This window comes from Urocampus carinirostris, chromosome 12 (genome assembly GCF_059441175.1).
Source record: "Urocampus carinirostris isolate Australia breed hairy pipefish chromosome 12, RoL_Ucar_1.0, whole genome shotgun sequence".
Taxonomy (NCBI): domain Eukaryota; kingdom Metazoa; phylum Chordata; class Actinopteri; order Syngnathiformes; family Syngnathidae; genus Urocampus; species Urocampus carinirostris.
The window spans coordinates 32200624-32221424 of record NC_142360.1 but is presented as its reverse complement, the minus strand read 5'-3'; the positions used below and the strand labels follow the sequence as shown (position 1 = coordinate 32221424).

The 20801-nt window shown below is 39.5% G+C and overlaps 1 protein-coding gene across 2 annotated transcripts; it reads left to right on the top strand.

The window, feature by feature from the left end:
* Window positions 1–11725: 11725 nt before the first annotated feature.
* nmu (neuromedin U) lies at window positions 11726–20035 on the top strand. Of its 2 annotated transcripts, none has more exons than XM_088350327.1 (7): window positions 11726–11856; window positions 15208–15263; window positions 15336–15377; window positions 17528–17581; window positions 18646–18678; window positions 19763–19816; window positions 19892–20035. In XM_088350327.1, exons 1-7 carry the CDS (start codon window positions 11730–11732, stop codon window positions 19925–19927), a joined length of 402 nt encoding a protein of 133 aa, XP_088206453.1. In that variant the 5' UTR covers window positions 11726–11729; the 3' UTR covers window positions 19928–20035. The 2 variants fall into 2 exon arrangements, with proteins under 2 accessions (XP_088206453.1, XP_088206452.1); XM_088350326.1 differs by having other exon boundaries at window positions 18619–18678.
* Window positions 20036–20801: the final 766 nt, after the last annotated feature.

Below are 20801 nucleotides of genomic sequence, written 5' to 3'. Positions count from 1 at the left end.
TTGTCGAGAACCGGCTTCTTCAGCTCGGCTCACTAAAAGGAACCGGCTCTTTCGGGTTCTAAACGACTCTTCGGGTTGTTTTTGCTTCTTTAAAATCAACATGACCAAATATTATGTAAAATTATGCACAAAATGACTTAAAGGAAGGGGGGAATAGAACAAAAAAGAAAAAATACCAAAATGAAAATGTAGTGAATAGCTGAGAAAAAAAGAAACAAAATGAAGAGAAAAAAAGAAGGAAAAATTGAAAAAAAAAGCCAGAAAAAAAAGAAAAGAAAGAAATGTAGGAAAAAAGTAAATGGAGAACAATATTTTTTAAAGGAATTTAAAAAAAGTAGAAAAAAAACACAGAAAAAAGAAGAAAACATTTGTGTTGCATTCAAATAATTTCCAATTACATCAAGTGAATCTTGTTGCCAACATTGTACTTCCACTAAAAATGTGATTAAGTACAGTTCTGTATCTTACAACCAACTAAATAAGCCCCCAAAAATGTTAATATTATGCGACAAAATATATCAGGAAATAAAAAGAAATGGAAATCTTGTGAAAGAATTGTAAGAACAAACGACATTTGTAGGTCCTACAACCTTTGCAATAGTACATGAGTCAATTCATTCAAAAGAGAAAAATAATTTTGCATTGCCGGAAACTCAGCAAAATGTAACTTGATGTCAAGTTTTGGACATGTTTGATAATTAATTATCTTGCCACACTTGGGATTATGGTTGCTCACTGTTGTGTCAAGCGTTGCTCACCGACTTTGTGTGAACGCTCAGACCCGTAAGGAAAATTACAGGGAACATTGCCGTCAACGTGTCACCCAGGTAGAGAGGGATTGAGTCAATTTACTTCAGTCAATCTAACAATGCTTATAAAAAGGGGAAACATCCCTCAAAATGTTAAGGGGTTGTGAGAAGGAGAGCCCTTGCGCGCATTACGTCATATTAAGAACGGCAGAGAGTGAGGTAAAGTTTGATCACATTCTATCAATTTGCAATTCACAAAAAATAGGCGATCATTGGCACAATGTGCATTGATTTATCACATACACACACCCCCCCCCCACACACACACATTTATGTTGGACTCATTCAAGTTTTTTTTTCTGTCTGTCCGCCTGTCCATCCGTCTGTCTGTTTATGTGTTTGTGTAGTTTTGTGTGTTAGTTGTGTTTATCTGTCTACCAGTTTGTCCATTATCTTCACCGCTTATTCTCAGTAGGGTCACAGGGGTGCCGGAACCCATCACAGCTGTCTTTGGGCAGTGGGCAGGGGACACCCTGAATTGGTAGCCAGCAAGGGCACACAGGGAGAGACAACTCACTGGCTCATTTCCACATAGGGACAATTTGGACGGACCAATTAACCTCATATGCATGTTTTTATAATGTGGAAGGAAACCAGAGTGCCGGATGAAACCTACACAAGCACCAGGAGAACATGCAAACACTGCACAGGAAGGCTGGTAGCTGGATTTGATCCCATGGCTTTAGGACTGTGCCGCGGACGTGCTAACCACTCAACCGCCGTGTCACCCTCTACCAGTTTGTGTATTTTTTTTAAAGGGATGGTGTGGAATATTTGATCAATAGATGTGACTGTGGGCAGCACGGCGGCGCAGTGGTTAGCGCGTGTGCTCCATCTTACAGAGTTGTCTAGGTCTTCCGAACCCTGACTACCCCGTAAACCCCGTAGATATTTCCCGTTTCCGATAAGGAATGGCTTGTCAGAGTCGGCAAAAATCACCCTTCCGAGGTCGTCACAGTAATGTGCATGTTGTGCAGATACTCCATGAAGAAAAAAAAACACAGAACACATAACAAGTGGACAATCAAAAAATTAAATTAGCAAGAAAGATCGGGTTTGGGCCGTATTGAAAGCCATGTCGCCACCCCCATGCATGGGTGGGCGGGCAAGACAGTTTAAGGCTAGGCCCTACCTTTGACTAGAAAGACTTCTTTCACGTCATGCTGAAGGAGGCTCCACAACTGTGTATTCGATCTTTCTGGCATCTAGTAAAAAGTTAAAGGAGAATTTGCAGTCTCCTGGTTCTTATTTCTATTATAGGAAGCATCAAAGGTAGAAGAACTGGGCTGAGGTTCAGGCGAAACCTTTCAGGTCCATACATGTCAACCTCCAGGGCTTCATGCCCTTACAAACTGTCGTAATTTCCCTTACAAAATACAAAATAATCTTAAACCATATATTTTTTCAAACGTGTTTATTTATGTAGTTTAACATGTTATATTGTACATGTGTTTCATTATATCACATATATTTTTAATTAAATTTTGTTGTGAGATACTGAGTTGCTCGACATGAATGATGTTTATAATAAAAAAAGTTCAAAAATGAAGTAGTTTGGACGTTAACTGTCGAAGGAAAAAATACATGCAAATATAATTAAGTAGAATAATACATTTTTTAATTCAAATTATTAATTCATTTTCTGGATTAAATTATTGTTGGTAATATACTGATTAAAGGGATAACCACAAGCCTTTCTTTTTTCATTTTCTCCTTTTATAGTTCCTTTTTTTTTACACTTCTTTATACAACATAATAATTCGTAATATAATGCATCAAAGCAAGTGAGCCGTTTGAGAGCCGGCTCTCTTTAATGAGTTGAGCCGAAAAAGCAGCTTCTCTAAAAAGAGATGGACTTCCTTTCACTACACAACTCAAACTCGTTTGACTTGATTGATTTGCCGTTTCTTGATAGTCGGTGTATACCGGATGGTAACCATAATTGCCAAATTTGAGTTTTTCCGTACAGATTTTCTTGCACGCCGTACACGTCTTAAAATGCATAATAAACGTACTTTGTACGGCAAAAACGTACAGGTTGACAGGTATGCAGGTCCTACCCAAAAACACAAACACGGACAATGTTGTGTTATTCTACACTCTGTGCATTGGTTTAGATATTTACCCAAGCAGAGTGGTTCACAATTTACGTGGTAAATTAAAGTACGCCAAAAGCAAAAAGCTGACCCAAGATTGCTGGGAAGTCATCAGAGGCAAAGGCCTTCTTTGGTAACCCGGAGGTAAGGCCAGGCAACCGCTCAGCAGCTCAGCCAAATTGCGCGTCAGAGTAGCATGAAAGAGCCTATTACGCTCTTTGCTTATTGGGGTTTGGAGAGGTTGGGGGCTGGGGGGGTCACGGGTTTCGATCATGCGCGTAGTTTGGTTTTAAAGCAATCATGTAATTTGCAAGCGTGTGACCTCGCAAAGAGCGCCTCCGCCTCGGCTGCGTACCAGAACGCAATACGAGCTAGATTGTTGTCGTGGATGTTCGAGAGGGAAAATCAGTTAGCACAAGAGAAAATATGACGCAGTGATGAGAGATTTTTTTTTTTCTTTTTTACTGTATACTGCTATTATCCAAATAAAACCTAATGCTTTTACATGCAATTTTTTGTGTCCTCTTCTTAATGTGTGTTGTTATTTCAGTGTAGTTAAGTGGTTTTTATTGTTACACAGCTGATCTTATAAAACAATCATGCTTTGTTTTGCTTTGCTTTTATTTGTATTCAGCTAGTATAAACCATAAACATGATATATACAGGAAATCATTTGACACGCGGAATTTCAAAAATGATAATATAATAGATGTAAAAGAATAGAGTACCGTAAATTCCGGACTATAAGCCGCTACTTTTTCCCCAAACGTTCAACTCTGCGGCTTATTCAGTGATGCGGCCAAATAATTTCTTTTTTCTAACAGCCGCCAGCGGCGCTCGAGTACAAAAGGTAAGATTTAGACCGGTGGAAAATATGCTAGTGTGTTGCTAGCGTGTTTTTGAATTACGGAACGTAGGACGACGTCTATATGACAAAGTCTCTTTCCCATACTGGGGAAGAGACTTTTGACATCAGTTATAAGGAGGAAGATGAGCACGGTTTACCATGATTTTTACAAATACCGTATTTTTTTTAACAGACCCGTTTACTTGTGTTGCGAGCGTTTTTCTAGTAGCGTTTTGCTACCCTTCACAGACACTGTTTGGGATGAAAGTTATAATATTATTATTAAAGCTTTGAAAACTCTCTCGGTCTACCCTCTTTCTTTGTAAATATGTGTAACCATGTATAATATGTATTTGCAACTGTATATTTTTGTAATGTATTTATTTTAGAGACTTATTCTGATATGTTTTCCACGGGCGAATCAAAAAGAAGGGGCGAATACAACGGGGGCTGATGGGAAGTGGAGTAAAGGTGAGACGTGTTTGTGGACGCAGCGGACAATAGTGGATATATATTTTTCCCACCCTTACCTTTGGAAATATACATTTTTTTTCCTTGGATTATTTTCAACAGGACCCGGACTCTGCAGGTCTGCGTCATATCTTAAGTACCGGTATCATTTTGCGTTCAATCTGCTGGCTGTTGTTTTTGGACTGGGTACTTCGTCAATTGTAGCTTTTGAACTGTTTACTCCATGAGGGTAGGATGATCACTGCTTGGCCCTGTGGGTAGGACCTTGACTCAGCCTCTTGGCTGGGAGCAAGTGTCTCGGCCTCTTGGCGTTGTAGTGTGTTATGATTTGGCCAATGGATAATTGATAAAGAATATAATAATAATAATAATAATAATTTCCTTGTATTGTCATTCTGTGTAACAATGTACACAGAACGAAATGTCGATTGCACCTGACCCGTTGTAGCGAGCCGATGCAGCCGCAGCCAACAGAGGGCGCCGCCGACCACTTTTTAAGTCTTAGGAATGACTCGGCCGGGGCGCGAACCACCGACCTCCCAGTCTCAAAGCGGGCGCCTTACCATCTAGGCTACTGAGCTGGTATATAGAACAATAAATCTCTACGGAGATCTATTATCATCTCCTGTATCTATAAAAACAAAAGTTATGCTAAACATTTTCAAAGTCAAATTTAAATTAAGCGAGCGTAGCCATTTATGTGCCTCCTTCGTATTTCTTGATAATTGCAAGCTTCCTTTCCATGGTTATCATGGCTTTGCTTCTCCTTTCAGTATCATAACCTTGGAACCCATAGTCAATGAAAAATGCACAAAAAACTACAGCGATTTATCGCATTAACTCACAATTTTTTTACGAAGCACATGATATTCTCAACTGATAAAAGTAGGGGAAGGTATTGTGTGAGGGAGCTTTTGGGCACGCACAAATGTGTTGTTAATGTTCTATTCCTTTTATTTTATTATGATTTTATTTTCAACACAAGGATACTGCTGGAAGTGTGAATTTCCCTACGGGGATGAATAAAGTATCTATCTATCTATCTATCTATCTATCTATCTATCTGTCTGTCTGTCTGTCTGTCTGTCTGTCTGTCTGTCTGTCTGTCTGTCTGTCTGTCTGTCTGTATCTAAAGTGGGGAAAATGCTGTAAAAAGTGGGTAGAAAGATCTATTTCCCACCTTAAAGTGACATTGTGTATTAATTTGCACCTCCTAGTGGTAAAATACTTGTAGGTCAAGACATTTGTATTTAGTTTACATTACGTGAGCCTCACTTAAAGAGAACTTTCATCCGCCATCTTGCAGGTAGGGTACTCAAAAACCTCAAATTCTTGGCAAAAAAATTAGAAGAATAATTGGTGCTCTTTGGTCACTTTAAGTCTCCATAGTTCGTATTCTTCTTTGTGCTTTTCAGTTGCATGACATAATACAGTGTAATAAAGATAATAATAAAGGTAAGAAAAATACTGTCCCTTCAAACATTGTATTATTAAAATCCACATTTCAAAAATCAAGCTGTTGTGCGCTCCCAAACAAAACCCTACATGTTGTTTCCGCTGCAGACTGTAAGTGGAAGTCGCCACATCCCGACTTCCCTGCTTCATTTCATTTTAATCATCTATGATTTTCTGCTGAGACGGGACTCAAATTATGCATGTGTGTCTAACGTTATTGCAATTACGTTCAGATTGGCCCTCCACCGTGACATTGGAATCTCTGTCGTGATCAAATATACTAATTGGCCACATAACTCACTTAGATTCATTTTACATGCTCCGTGTTTGCGATATTATTTCACTGCCTGAGAAGCACGTTTTTCATCGGGGTGCTAGCTGCCATTCGGCAACCAGCTCAAATGGACCAATTTCCTGCCTAAAAAACGTATACAGTAGACCTCGGGATAAGGTGACACTGTCACGAAATGGGTCGGGAAGCAGGAAGTTGGAACTCATTTGCGTAGACGATCTGTCACTTTAATTGAGAAAGAAAAGTTGTCCAACACACAAACGGACCAAAAACAAAACAAAGCAGGCTCAAATGCAGGCAAAACTACATACTAGGCATTTAACGGGATTAAACACAACTTGCAGGAATCTCTCAGAATGTTACACCAAAGTGCAACAAAGACCAACAAGCATAACAAGAATAAACAGGTATCAAACAGGCATGAACAGGTTTTCAACAAGGGTGAACAACGATCTGGCAAAGGGCAGTTCCAAAAGGCGCGTTTAAGTACCCATAGGAGCAATCAGGAAATGCAGGTCAGCCGGTGTCAAGTGGCGGGGCCAGCTGGGCGCCATGACAACCGTGCAGGACATGACAGACAACACAAAATTTGGCGTGCTCAAACAGTACTATATTTCTTTTTTGCCAACACTGACGAGTTTTTTTTTTTTTTTTGGGCACGAGTAGCAGCAGGATGGCGGACAAAGTCAGCTCCCTCTAGGTGAGGCTGATGTTAATCAAACAAATGTTTGGCTTGTGAATAGTTAAAATAAAATGCACGTTGATATCGTTTTCATGTATATATTTTTAAAATCAGTACTGTTTTTTTAATGATTAAAGTCTTTCCTTTTTAATAGAAGGAGATGCTAAATAATAGTCACTGTCCTTTTAACAGTTGTTCACAATTTATTTGTGTCATCCATACATATTCTTTCATGAAAAAATTCAAAGATTGTCAGAACTCGAGCAGACGGTGGACCCAGACGCGTAACGTTTTCACACAAGCTTTATTTTACGGGAACGGGGCAGTCATGCGCTGGAACACAAACGCCAGCGATTCCGTTATTGCTGAGCGGAAGAGAACAGGACAGGACAGACGGGATCAATACAGGATACACTAGCAGATACCGGACAGGGCGGGACAGAGGGGATCAATACCGGATACTGGAGCAAGATACAGTACAGGATGGGACAGACGGGATCGATACACGAGAAAGATACCGGACAGGGCAGGACAGACAGAATCGATACCAGATACTGGGGTAAGATACCGGATAGGACGGGACAGACGGGATCAATATGGGATACTGGAAAAAGGTACCGGACAGGACGAGACAGACAGGATTGATACCGGATACTGGAGACTGGAGCAAGATACTCGACAGGATATGACAGACGCGATCAATACCCATTACTGGAGAATGGAGCAAGATACCGGACAGGAGGAGACAGATGGGATCGATACCGGATACTGGAGACTGAAGCAAGATACCAGGCAGGAAGAGACAGGCGGGATCGATACCGGATACGGGATACACGAACAGGATACCGGACGGAGTCAAAATACACGTCTTGCAAGTGCAGAGGTTCGTTGATGGGCTAACAAGGAGCGAATAAGAGCACTGAGTTTAAATAGGAGGGAAGCCAATCAACGAGCCGCAGCTGGAGCCAAACTGGTGGGCCCAAGTGAGGGCAATGGGCAACCGTCACAAATATGTCTCATATAGTTTCTTCATCACATATCAGACTAAGGTTTCATAGTTTTAAAGTATTTCTGTATTTTAGTTTTTTTTTTTTAAATATGGATATAGTCTTACTTTTTTAAAATAAGAATAATATCTATGATATGAATGTCAAAACATACTTTTTGTGTGTTATTCCTTTCATATTGGTCAAAAAAATGAGGTAAAATATCTGCTATATAAATCATGTAGCTTCTATTATATTTTTCAACAGAAAATAAAAAAGAATTGGATTGTATTAATGCAAAAATGCTGTGAAATGAAAGCCAGAAACTTTTGGGAATTTTCGAATGTATTCCGACAACAGTTAAATGTATGCGGTTCCGAAATAGGTGGCCGCCATATGTGACTGTTTGTGTTGTGCCATTGCTGTCGTCCTCGGAGAACTTCAATGCAAACAAACCTTTCTTGGGGAGTCCCAGTCATAATTAAAACAAATTAATTCCAAAGGTCTTGACATTTCCACAACACCATGGAAAAAGATGGAACCGCACCAGGGAGCGCCGCTCTTAGTTTGCACTGAATCAAATTGGCCCTGAGATCGCTCGTCGGCAGGAAGAGGGACGATGCGGCGTGGGAGTACGGGCATGGGTGGGGACGGCAACGGCTCCTCGCAATTGCTCCGCCGATTAATCGCAAGTTTGGGGATTTGATGTGTGCCGGAAATCGCAAAGCCGCCCTGGAATATAACCCAGCATGTTATCACAGTACAGTAATCCCTCGGTTATCACGGTTAATGGGGACCGAGACCACCCGCGAAAACTGAAAATCAGCGAAGTCTAAAATGCTTAAAAAAATATATACAGGTATACAATATACAATACACGCCATTAAACCGAAGTGATCGCTGGCATGATGGCAAGGAGTAATTGGGTGACTCATCCAATACTCTTCACACTGGAACTGAATTAACCAAAACATGACCCACAAGTGTAGCCATGTCTTACATAATTTACCGTACATTCCGGACTATTGAGCGCACCTGATTATACAAGCCGCACCATATTTTCCGGATTTTACAGATTTTGTCTTTATACAAGCCGCAACTGTATATAGGCCGCATGAGCCCACGTTAAACCATGTGGCACAGACACAAGTTTGCCTCGAATCTAACTATAGCTGCCGCGATTGTGACTGCAGATACGGTACACAATGCAATTATCGCAGTCAGCGACATGAACAGAAAATGATACCGGTACTTACAATTTAATGCAGACCTTTAAAGTCTGGGTCCCGTTAAAATTAATCCAATGAAAAAAATGGATATTTCCAAAGTTAAGGGTGGGAAAAATAAGTATCCACTATTGTCCGCTGCAAAAACAAACAGATTTAACTCAGCTTCACCCCATTTCCCGTCAGCCCGCGTTTGCTCCGCCTCTTCTTTTTGATCACAATAAGTCTCTAAAATAAATACATTACAGAAATATACAGTTGCAAAGACATATTATACATTACAAATATTTACAAAGAAAGACGGTACACCGAGACAGTTTTCAAAGTTTTAATAATAATAACATAACTTTCATCCCAAACCGTGCCTGTGAAAGGTACCACCACGCTACTCCTAACTCGCGTCTTTCTTACTATAGGAAAGAATCTTTGTCATACGTACAATTCGCACGCAAACTACCGGTCTAAATCTTACCTTTCGTACTCGAGTGCCACTGGTGGCCATTAGAAAAATTTCATAAATAGGCTGCTTCACTGAATAAGCCGCAGGGCTGAACATTTGGGAAAAAAGTAGCGGCTTATAGTCCGGAATTTACGGTACACGGAATAGGACGGCGGCGAAACCACTATGAACCATTCAGTATGATTGTATTGACCGCTCTCAACCACATGCAGCCATCGCAGTTTATTTCGCTTGTTCACACTACCGGTTACATATTGAAAATAAAAACAGTGAAAATGTGATATTTGATGAGTGTTTGTGAAGCATTTTGGGAAACAACAGTTAAAAAAACGCTCTGTGTTCATTTTAATGAAAGTGAAAGAGCTACCTTCTGACAATAACAACATACTTTAGCTAGCGGCATCGAACGGCTTTTACAACAAATACACGAAAGCACACACAATTAGCCGTGTTTAGGTAGTACAAACAACCGCTCGCTTTTGGTATAATAAAGTCAAACTTGAGATGAAATGTGACAGAAGAGAATATACTTACGTCGCGTCGCCGAGTTCCTAAATGATAAACTGAGCGCCACATAAGAAGGGGGTGAGGTGGGAGGAGTTGAAGGAGGGGGGGTAGCGAAGTGGTAACTCACCATGACTAAGCATTGTGTCAGGGCCTCCCCCTCCCCTTCACAATAAGAGTGTCCACACTGTGTCCTCAGTTGACATAAGCTCGCGCTCAATCGCATCAAGTCAATTAATGCTTTTATTGAGAAGGTAAGGTATATTTTTTAGACCCGCAAAAGTGGAACCGCGAACTAGCGAGGTTCCACTGTATATCAGATAGAAAATGTTCTCAAGACTTGTACGTGTCTTCATTCTGAAGAGAAGATAAATCTCGAGACCATCACGAAGCAGCTTCAACTGATAATGCCCCAAACACAGCTATTGAAACACTCATTAATGGAAACTATTCTGAAGAATGGTTCACGTAACTCTTAACCCTCAGTGTCATCGGCTGCACTACTTCCTGTAGTGTATCTTGGGCAAGTATAGCCTGGTGGCACCCATTCCTCTCCAGGGTTTTTTTGGGGGGGTAGGGGTTCGCTCCCCTACATGAAACAGATAGCAATGGTGTCCTGTGCATAGCTCCACCTATTCCTACCACTTACCCAATCGAATTGCCTTAGGTGCTTTGCTAGAGCTTCTAGTTATTTAAAGTTGGTTGTGTAGCTTTTCATTATAAAGTGTCTAAACCAGGGGTGTCAAACGGGCGGCCCGCGGGCCGGATCAGGCCCGCGAGTCAACGCTCGGAGAAGTGCAAGAGAAAAATTAGCTGCAGGTTGAAATATATCCACTTAATGTTGCCAAAGCCAGGTGCCTCTCACAAACGCTGTACTTGTATCTCTCTTTCTCTCTCTCTCTCAATCTTCCTTCCACTCTTTATCTCTCTCTCTTTCACTAGCCCCGTCTCTCTTTTTCTCTTTCTTTGTTCCTCTTTGTCTCTGTATTTTTACCTTATTTCACTCTAACTTCCTTTTCTCTCTATCTATCTCTCTCTTGCTTTCCTCTTCTCTCTTTCTCTCCTTCTCTTTTCTCTCCTTGTCTCTTTCTATTTCTCTTTAGATTTTGTTCTCTCTCTCTCTTTCTTACCCCTCTCTCACTATTTCTCTTTTTATCTATTTTGTTTCTCACGCTCGGTCTCTCTTTTCTCTCTCTTTCTCCCTTTCTCTCCTTCTTTGTCCCACCCTTTCTACTATTCTCTCCCTCTCTTTCTCTTATTTCTTTTTCTCCTTTTTCGTTCTCTCTAATCTACTATTCCGGCCCCCGAGAGAATGTTTGTTCTCTCGTGTGGCCCCCGGGTTAAATTGAGTTTGACACCCCTGGTCTAAACAATGAACACAGAATCCTTAGTGAGCTTCGATACACAGGATTATTTAGCGATTTACGGACAAGATTGGGTCCGTTAAATTATTGCTCAAGTTCTATTTTATCTCTGAGCCATATGCATTCGTGAAAAGAGTCATAGGTTTCCAATCCCTGCCTTAAAACAAATAAGTGTGTTCTTTTACCATAATGTATGTTTTGTCCATTGTTCATTAAATTGCCAGCTTTTATTTGAGTTTTGACTTTCATGTTTCCTCTTTTAATGTTTACCACTCCTCAAACCTGGTCTAGGAGCTTTTCTTCCCTCTGTTGAACAGCATTGGTGCTACAGAACATAAAAACACCAAATCCAAACAAATCCAAGTCAAGCCCCTTGAAAACTTTGAGAACCTCATTCAGAGATTCCCCCGACGTACTTAATGTTGCGTTGTCCAATGGCAGCTTCCTCTCCATACAAATGACGTGCATGGTGGCGCCCACCTTCATAAACTCCTGGCCCCCCTTTCCAACGTCACTTGCGAGTGCAAAGGAAAGAACATGCAAAGGGAAGAGAAAAAAACCCGCCGGACGCAGCTGAGAGGGGGAAAAGCCGCGGACGCCGCCGCCAGCATCGCTGTCAGCATCGTTGTCCTCCTCATCCTCGCCAACGCTCCACTCGTGCATTGTAAGGATAGAGACTTTCATAGTTTTTGGGCTACTCAATTTTTTTAATTGATCTAGTGCCATACAGAAAGTTCATGGTACATTTAATTTGTTGTTTTAGTAGAATCAGTCTCATTTGATTTGATGGGATATAAATTCCAAACGTTAAGCTCCAATTACATTTACAAATTCTCTATTTGCTCTATTGATGTTTTAATAACATAATCACATTATTCATGCACCCACTTTTAATGTTTATTGTGACTAGGTTTCCTTCTGCTTATTAGTATTTGTTTATGAAATCAGTTCACCATACATCCATCTATTCCTATTTGTCTGTTAATTGATCATCCAGCTCTACATTCATCCAAAATGTAAAATTATTCATACATACCTCCAATCATATTTTTTCATCCATCCGTCCATCCAATAGGTTTGATTACTTATCTAATACTATTGACATTGTATTCATTTTCATTGTTATTGTTTAGTCAATTTTGTCCGTCACCAAATCCTCCATCCAATCTGAAACATGACTACTCACTCTCATTGTCCATTACATCCATTTTATCCATCAATCCCTCCCTCTCTTCCAAAATATGACTATCCACTACAATTATTCATTCATCCAATTGATGGCATCATTTATCTATTCCCATTTTCATTGTGTTCGTGTTCCCCGTTTGCAGATCCTTTAACCACCTGGGTTATCATTGCTCTTGTACAGACAATTTGAGCTATTTAGCCGTCCATCACCAGTTGATCATCCATCCATCCATAAACCACTCTCTCACAAAATATGATTATCCACCACTATCCTTCCATCCATCCAATATAATTTTTTGTCTATTACCATAGTATTATTTTTTCATCATTCATCCATTCGACACCAATCAATAATCCACCAATCCTAAAAAATGACTATACATGATCATTGTCTGTTTTATCCAGCCGTCCATCCATCCATCAACTCATCCATCCAGTCATCAGTCCATCCATCCGGTCCACAACCATTGCCCATTTTACCCATCCATGCATCCATCCAGCCAAAAAAGTGATGATCAACTACCAATGTCTGTTTTATCCATCCATCTATCCATCATTCCGCCCGCCCGTCCATTCATCCATCCATCAACATCAAATTTATATTATCATTGTATTAATTTGTATTGTTATTGTAGTCAATTTTGGCCATTCAGCCATCCATCCATCACTAATTTACCATCATTCCATCATGAAAAACAACTATACGCTATCAGTGTCCATTTTATGAAACCATTATTCCATCCAATCATCCCTCTATCCATCCCCCAAAATGTCTTCCTATCCCTCCAAAAATACTATCCACTACCATTGTTCATCCTTCCATCCATCTTTCCATCCATCCACTCATCAAATGGATGACATCATTTATCTATTCATTGCATTCTTCTTCATAGATCATTTAACCACCTTGGTCATCATCAAACCCCTCTCTCCGAAAATATGACTATCCACTACCATTGTTCATCCGTTCATCCATCCAAGCGAAAAGATGATTTGTCTATGACCATTGTATTCATTTTTTTTCTTACTGTACAATCATTTTTTCTCATTCATCCATCGGACAGCAATCCATCATCCACCCATCCTGAAGAAATGACTATCCATGATCATTGTCCATTTTATATAACCATCCAATCATCCATCCATCCATCAATCAATACATCCAGTACACTACCATTGCCTATTTTACACTTTCATCCACCCACCCATCCAGAAAAGTGATTATCGACTACCAATGTCTGATTTATCCATCCATAGATAGATCGACATTATTTATCCATTACCATTGTCGTCGTATTTGTTTTTATTGTTAATGTAGAGTCATTTGTGGCCATCACCAATTTAACATCCATCCATCCTGAAAAATGACCACAAAAATTGTGCATTTTATGCATCCATCCATCCATTCATCCATCATTTCATCCAATCTTCCATACATCTATTATCCCAAAGTATGATTATCCACTCCCATTGTCCAATTTTATCCATCCATCCCAAAATATAACTTTCTATCCCTCCCAAAAATACTATCCACAACCATAGTTCATCCACCCATCCAATCATCCAGTGGATGATATTTTCAGGGTTGGGTAGGGTTACTTTAACTGGATTACTTTCAATTACTTTTGGATTACTTCAATAACAAATATGCTAATAAAAGACAAAAGAAACTAAATATGAATGAAATTATGACTCACAACACGTAGTAAGCTTTCTCTCCTGGCTTTGATCTCTTTGATCTCCGGCAAAACTAACATAAAATGCGACAGAAACAAAATGAAAATAAATCCAAACAGCTTGCCAACATCATTTTTGCCGTTCCATGTATTCTGTTACTCCCCAAGCCTGCACAAAATTTAGTCATTTTATTATATTTAGTGGTTAAAGTAACCCTACCCAACCCTGTCTATCATGCATCCATGAACCCCATCCATCCCAAAAAGTGACTATCCACTACCAATGTCAATTTCATGCATTCACGCATCCAACCAATATTTCATTCATTCATTCATCTCAAAAAATTATTATCCACTACGATTGTCCATTTTATCCACCCATCCATCCCAGAATCTGACTTTCCATCCCTCTGAAAACAAATCAGTTTGTTACTGTTGTCCATTTATTCTATCCACATCAGACTTCAGTCTTCCCCAGCTGTGGCCCATGGGATCAGGATTAATGATAAAGTTAAAACTTATATAAACTCTATGTTGGCAGAATTACTCAAATAAAAACAAGCATTAAGGTAAATACATTTCCCAAGCGGGAGTGCACTTTCCTGTGGCCCACCCCGGGCGAGTGCCCCGGCAGCACTGTCCGCTCCCGTGTGTGCAGTTAACTTTATTCACACAGGAAACAGAAAAATAACCCTGAAATACGACTTCAAAATAAAAGAGTACAAGACTGATAAACGTACAAAAGATGCAATTAGACTGATTATTGAAACGTTACCTCATGTGTGTGTGTGTGTGTGTGTGAAAGATTGTTTTTATATTTAGGAATATAAAAACAAGTTATATTCACACAGTGAGAAATGTTACAAGCAAAACCACCAACCTATCATTTAATTCACCGAAATGTTTTTTCTTCTAACCTATGGACAGTTTCTGTCCACGGAGGGTACACTCATCCGATGTCAGCACAATTAAGTGCATGCGTTCCAAAGAAAAGCTTTTACACAGCTAATGGCTGACGCCTGCAATCATACTGATGACAATCTACGAACCATACCGGGGAAGTTTTCCGATATCCCTTAATGGGAGCCTGTTTAGCTTCAAGATTTTTGTTTCCATCGTGCTAATTCCCTCCGCTTTGCTCATGCTGAAAGGTGCGCCGGCAGAACCTCAGCAAGCCACAGTCGACCAGAGGCAGCTCCTTAGCCAGGTGAGTAAAACAACAATCATGGTTGGTTCTCGTTGTTATCCTGGTAATATTTTATCTTTTTAACCTCCACAGATTAGTGCAGCCTGTTCCTCCTCCTTCTCAGCAGACTTTCAGGTGCTGATTTATTACACACATACCTTTGAACAAGACTGGGCTCTTTTTTAATGCCTGGTGCATTCATTCAAATTCTCTGAAGTAAAGTTGGCATGTTGAATTTATTGCTGATCATTTCACAAACATGCCAGCCAGATGATTTGCAAACGGCAGTGCTGTGGGGATGGCTAACATTAATCACGGCCATTTAAATTGTAAACATACTCGCTTTAAAGTGGAACATAAAATCTCCATCATGAATTTTTTTTTCCCATAGACCCCTTTAAATCATTAAAGGGGCATTGCATATTATTCAAAACCTCCTAGCTCAAGTTAAATCAAATTTAAAAAACCTGTCACCAGATCGGAGGCAGGAGGCAGGAAGGGTGAACTCATTCGCGTTAACGATCAGTTACTTTTATTAGGGAAATAAAAGTCGTCCAACACTCAGGGACAAAAAAAAACAGGCTTACAGGCAAACAGGAACTCAGACTAGGAATACTCACAAAACAGGCTTTTACTCAGAACGGGTACAGGAAGTACAGGTTTCCTCAAGTCATACAGAACAGAATAATGCAAAGTAATGCAATGAACCCGCAACCGGCAATCTCCAAAACCCGCCCTTAAGAAGCACACACGCAAATGAGAAAATCTGCTACAGCCGGTGCCAAGGGGGCGGGGCCAGCCGGTCGCCACGGCGACCATGCTGGACATGACAAAACCTATTGATACATTAAATATTATATAAACATGATTTTTTAAAGACAATTATTTTTACACAACATGAGCCTCACCTTGAGGGAGCTGACATCATTGTCTGCCATGGTGCTGCAACGAGTACCCCCAAAACCAAAATCCTTGTGAAAAGCTGGTGTTAAGTTTAAAGTTTAGAAGGACCTCAAAATAAGGAGAGAATATATCAATGCATTTTGAACTTGCAAGGAGAACAGAATGGAAAGCCCAGACCACAACAGTCCAACATGTTCTAAAGCAGGGGTGTCAAACAGGCGGTCCGCAGGCCGGATCAGGCCCGTGAAGAGATTGAATCTGGCCCACAAGACAACGCTCAGAGAAACGCAAGAGAAAAACAAGCTGCAAGTTGAAATATGTCCACTTGATGTTGCCAAAGCCAGGTGCCTCTCACAAACGCTGTACTTGGATTTCTTTCTCTCTCGCTCTCTCATGCTCTTTCTCTTTCTCTCTCTATCTCTCTCTCTCTCCCTTTCTCTTTCTTCCATTTTTTCTCACTCTCTCCCTCTTCCTCCCCTTCTATCTCTCTCTCTCTCTTTTTTCTCTCTCTTGGTTCCTCTTTGTCTCTTTCTCTCTGTGTCTTTTTACCCTGTTTTACTCTCTTCCTTTTCTCTCCTCTCTCTCTCTTGCTTGCTACTTTACTCTTTCTCTGTTTCTATTTCTCTCTGGGTTTCTTTCTTTCTCTCTCTTACCCCCCCTCTCTGACTATCTCTCTCTCTCTCTCCCTTTATCTCTTTCTTTGTCCGAACCTTTCTACTTTTCTCACCTTCTCTCTCTCTCTTTTTGTTTTCTTTCCCCTAATCTACTAGGCCCTCGAAAGAATGTTTGTTATATCGTGTGGCCACCGAGTTAAAATGAGTTTGACACCCCTGTTCTAACGGCTTTCCACGAAGTCCTTTCTTTTTCATAAATTACAAATGTAGACCCACCCCAAAGAGTGTAACATCAAAGAACACGATTGGCCGGTAGTGACAATAATGGAAACAGTTCATAATAGTAAAAACAACAAACGGCAGTGCGCATAACAGTCAAAATACTGAACTGTTATCCTATGTAATTCTCCTTTGCAGGTGTCCAATATGAAAAACAATATAAAGTTATCTGATTGGCAAAAAAATGGGAAAAAACCCCATGTTTTTTGGTCTGTAGTTTGTATTCTTCCTTTTGAATTGTAGCACTAGTTTTCGGTTGCACGATACAGGGACATCTATCGGTCAATTATACACAGTGTCTCTTTAATGACCTCAGTCGAGTCTAAAATATAAAAAAAATAAAATAAAAAAAAACTTTTTTGAGAATGGGCAGAGGAGCCAAAGCTGAAATAAGGACAAGTATGTACGCCACAATACGTTTGCATATACGAAGAGAATATAGCCTAATGTTTTTAACACACTCACGGCAAATAAACAACATTTTTTTAGGCATCGGATATTCTGGGGGAAATTTGCTTCTTGATGATGGTCCAGAAGTCCAAGGTAGGGAAATTTTCCTTAGTTAAGATTGTTTTGTTGGCATTGTAATTAGCGTGAGAAGTGGGATGGTGCCAGAAGCCACAAAACTGACACTATCATACCTGTCAACCTGTACGGTTTTGCCGTGCGAAGTATGTTTAATATGCATTTAAAGACGTGTACGACGTACGAGAAAATCTGTACGGAAAAGCGCAAATTTGTCAATTATGGGTACAATACGGTATACACCGACTATCACGAAACGGCAAATCAATCAAGTCAAACAAGTTCGCCGCGGAAGCTTCTATCTCGGTATGGTTTTTTTCCGTTGCAAACAAAGTGAGCGGTTTGATGCTACTGTGCGCATGCATCTGCCGCCTCGGATTTAATGTGGTAGTTATGTAGTGAAAGGTAGTCCATCTCTTTTTAGAGAACCGGCTTTTTCGGCTAAATTCATTAAACTCACGCATCATTTGCTTTGATGCATTATATTACGAATGATTAATGTTGTGTAAAGAAGTTAAGAAAAAACGGAAGTATAAAATGAAAAAATGAAAAGAGACAGGTTTGTGGTGATCCCTTTAATCACTATATTACCAACAATAATTTAATGCAGAAAATGAATTCCTAATTTGAATAAGAAAATGTATTGTTGTACTTAATTATATTTGCATGTATTTTTTCCTTCTTCAGTGAACATCCAAGCTACTTAATTTTTGAACCTTTTTTAATAATAAACCTCATACATGTCAAGCAACTCAGTATCTCACAACAAAATGTTAATTAACAGTATATATGATATAACGAAACACATGTATAATATAACATGTTAAACTACATAAATTAACAAGTTTTGAAAACAAATGGTGTAAGATGTTTTTGTATTTTGTAAGGGACAGTGTGTAAGGGCATGGAGCCGTGGAGCTTGACAGGTATGAATTTGTGTGAGAAGTGGGATTGCGCTAGAAGCCAAAAAACTGACACTATTAAGTGATTCCTAGCATTTATATCACAAAAAATAAAAATCTTAAAATTGTTTTTTTCTCACGATACCCATACAGCCCATAATGCACTCTATGTCCCGCCAGCACATCCTGCGACAGAGAGGACTCTCACTGCAAGTAAGAATCTCTGAATAATGCAGAAATATTACACTTTTTTGTGTGTGTGTGAAGTTTAAAACACCTTTCTGAGGTGTCTTCAAATACGTGTCTGTGTCATGCTTTCATTAAGTTAGCTTAGATTGAAGCTTATAGACATTGAGAAACGCTATATATTAGGGGTGGGAGAACCACTGCCTGTAGGACTCATGTCCATCAGGCTTTCTCATCCGGCACCAGGGTTGGGTAGGGTTACTTTAACTGGATTACTTTCAATTACTTTTGGATTACTCCAATACCAAAAATGCTAATAAAAGACAAAAGAAACTGAATATGAATAAAATTATGACTCACAACACGTGGTAAGCTTTCTGTCCTGGCTTTGATCTCTTTGATCTCCGGCAAAACTAACATAAAATGCGACAGAAGCAAAATGAAAATAAATCCAAACAGCTTGCCAACATTATTTTTGCCGTTCCATGTATTCCGTTACTCCCCAAGCCTGCACAAAATTGAGTCATTTTATTCATATTTAGTTTATTTTGTCTTTTATTAGCACATTTGGTATTGGAGTAATCCAAAAGTAATTGAAAGTAATCCAGTTAAAGCAACCCTGTCCGGCACACCAAACGAAAATGTTAAAAATATTGTAATATGTATAAAAATAGCTACAAAAAAGTACCAATCATAAAAAGCGAGCTGATTTGGTGGCAGTTTTGTTCCTAGTCTCCCCAACATTCGAATAGCGGGGAACTGTACATTTTTCTTCACTTGCCATTTTCAAGGACACTTCAACATATAACACAGAAGAGCCGGGAATCGAACCTGCAATCTATTGATCCCAAGATGAGCACTTTACCTCCTGAGCTAATGAGGAAGATCCCAAATGTTTATCGGCTGACGTTCCTTCCAAAGTGCATTTTTTTCCCCATCATTCGGTTTAGAAATCACGTGATTAGTTAAGAATTTGTAGGTTAGAGTGATAAAATACTGTATCGGTACCTAATTTATTTGCTACGGGTCGAAGGTTTGCAGTGATGCTAAAGAAAAAAGCAAGAACATGAGAAGTACTCACAAAAGTTGACTTGCTGTTGTGTCACCACAGGCTGAAGTGGAAGGACCCGGTGGGATCCAAAGCAGAGGCTACTTCCTATACCGGGTATGATGACATACTTGATAAAAAATACAAATAATTCTGAAAAAAAATTTTTTTCCCACTGTCTTTGTTTTGCAGCCTCGAAATGGAAGAAGAGCGTTAAAATACGAATAACCAGAAAGATGCCCGAACACAAAGACAAGAAAATGTACATCAAGAAAATGATATTATTAAAAAAAAAATTCATGTGTTTTTTATTTTGTGAGTAATTTAAGATCTAAAATATGTATATATTTACACACACATACTCACATTCACTCTTTGCATTAAAAGTGCTACCAATTCTTTCTGTTTTTTTTGGGGGGGTTAGAAAAATATCTACCTGATAAAACCTTTATCTCCCCAAAATGAATTTTGTAAATGTACAAGAAAAGGTTTTAATCTCGTTGATTGGCTTTGTACAGGATTCGTATACCCTTTTCATGGCCAAATTCAAGCACTTTCTCAGGAAGTCAATTTACCATTTTCTGAAGTACCCATAAAAAAAAAACATGTTTGAATCTTGTATTTTGCAGAGCCACAAATATATCTGCGATGTACATATGGGATCAAGGTGTCCCTTGGAGTGAATGGGCCAATTAATGGTCTCTGTGTGCTGGGATGGGCTCCAGCACCCCCGCGACCCTACTGAGGATAAGTGGTGAAGATAATGGATGGATGGATATATGCATTTATCTAGACATATGTTTTTTAGGTAAATCGCAAATATATTCAAATTTGAGACAAATCTCACCCCATCAAAGTTTCAGTTGCTGGAAGTTCTTCCCATTACAATTTACCTTAAAAAATGCTAGCATTATCATTTTGAATGGCACACAATAAACATTTATAATTATTACATACTCCTTGCACTAATACAGTTATAAAGTGCCCTGTTTAGGTGAACCATATACCTGTCCCGTAGGCAGGGTAGGGTAGGGTTACTTTAACTTGATTACTTTCAATTACTTTTGGATTACTCCAATACTAAATATGCTAATAAAAGACA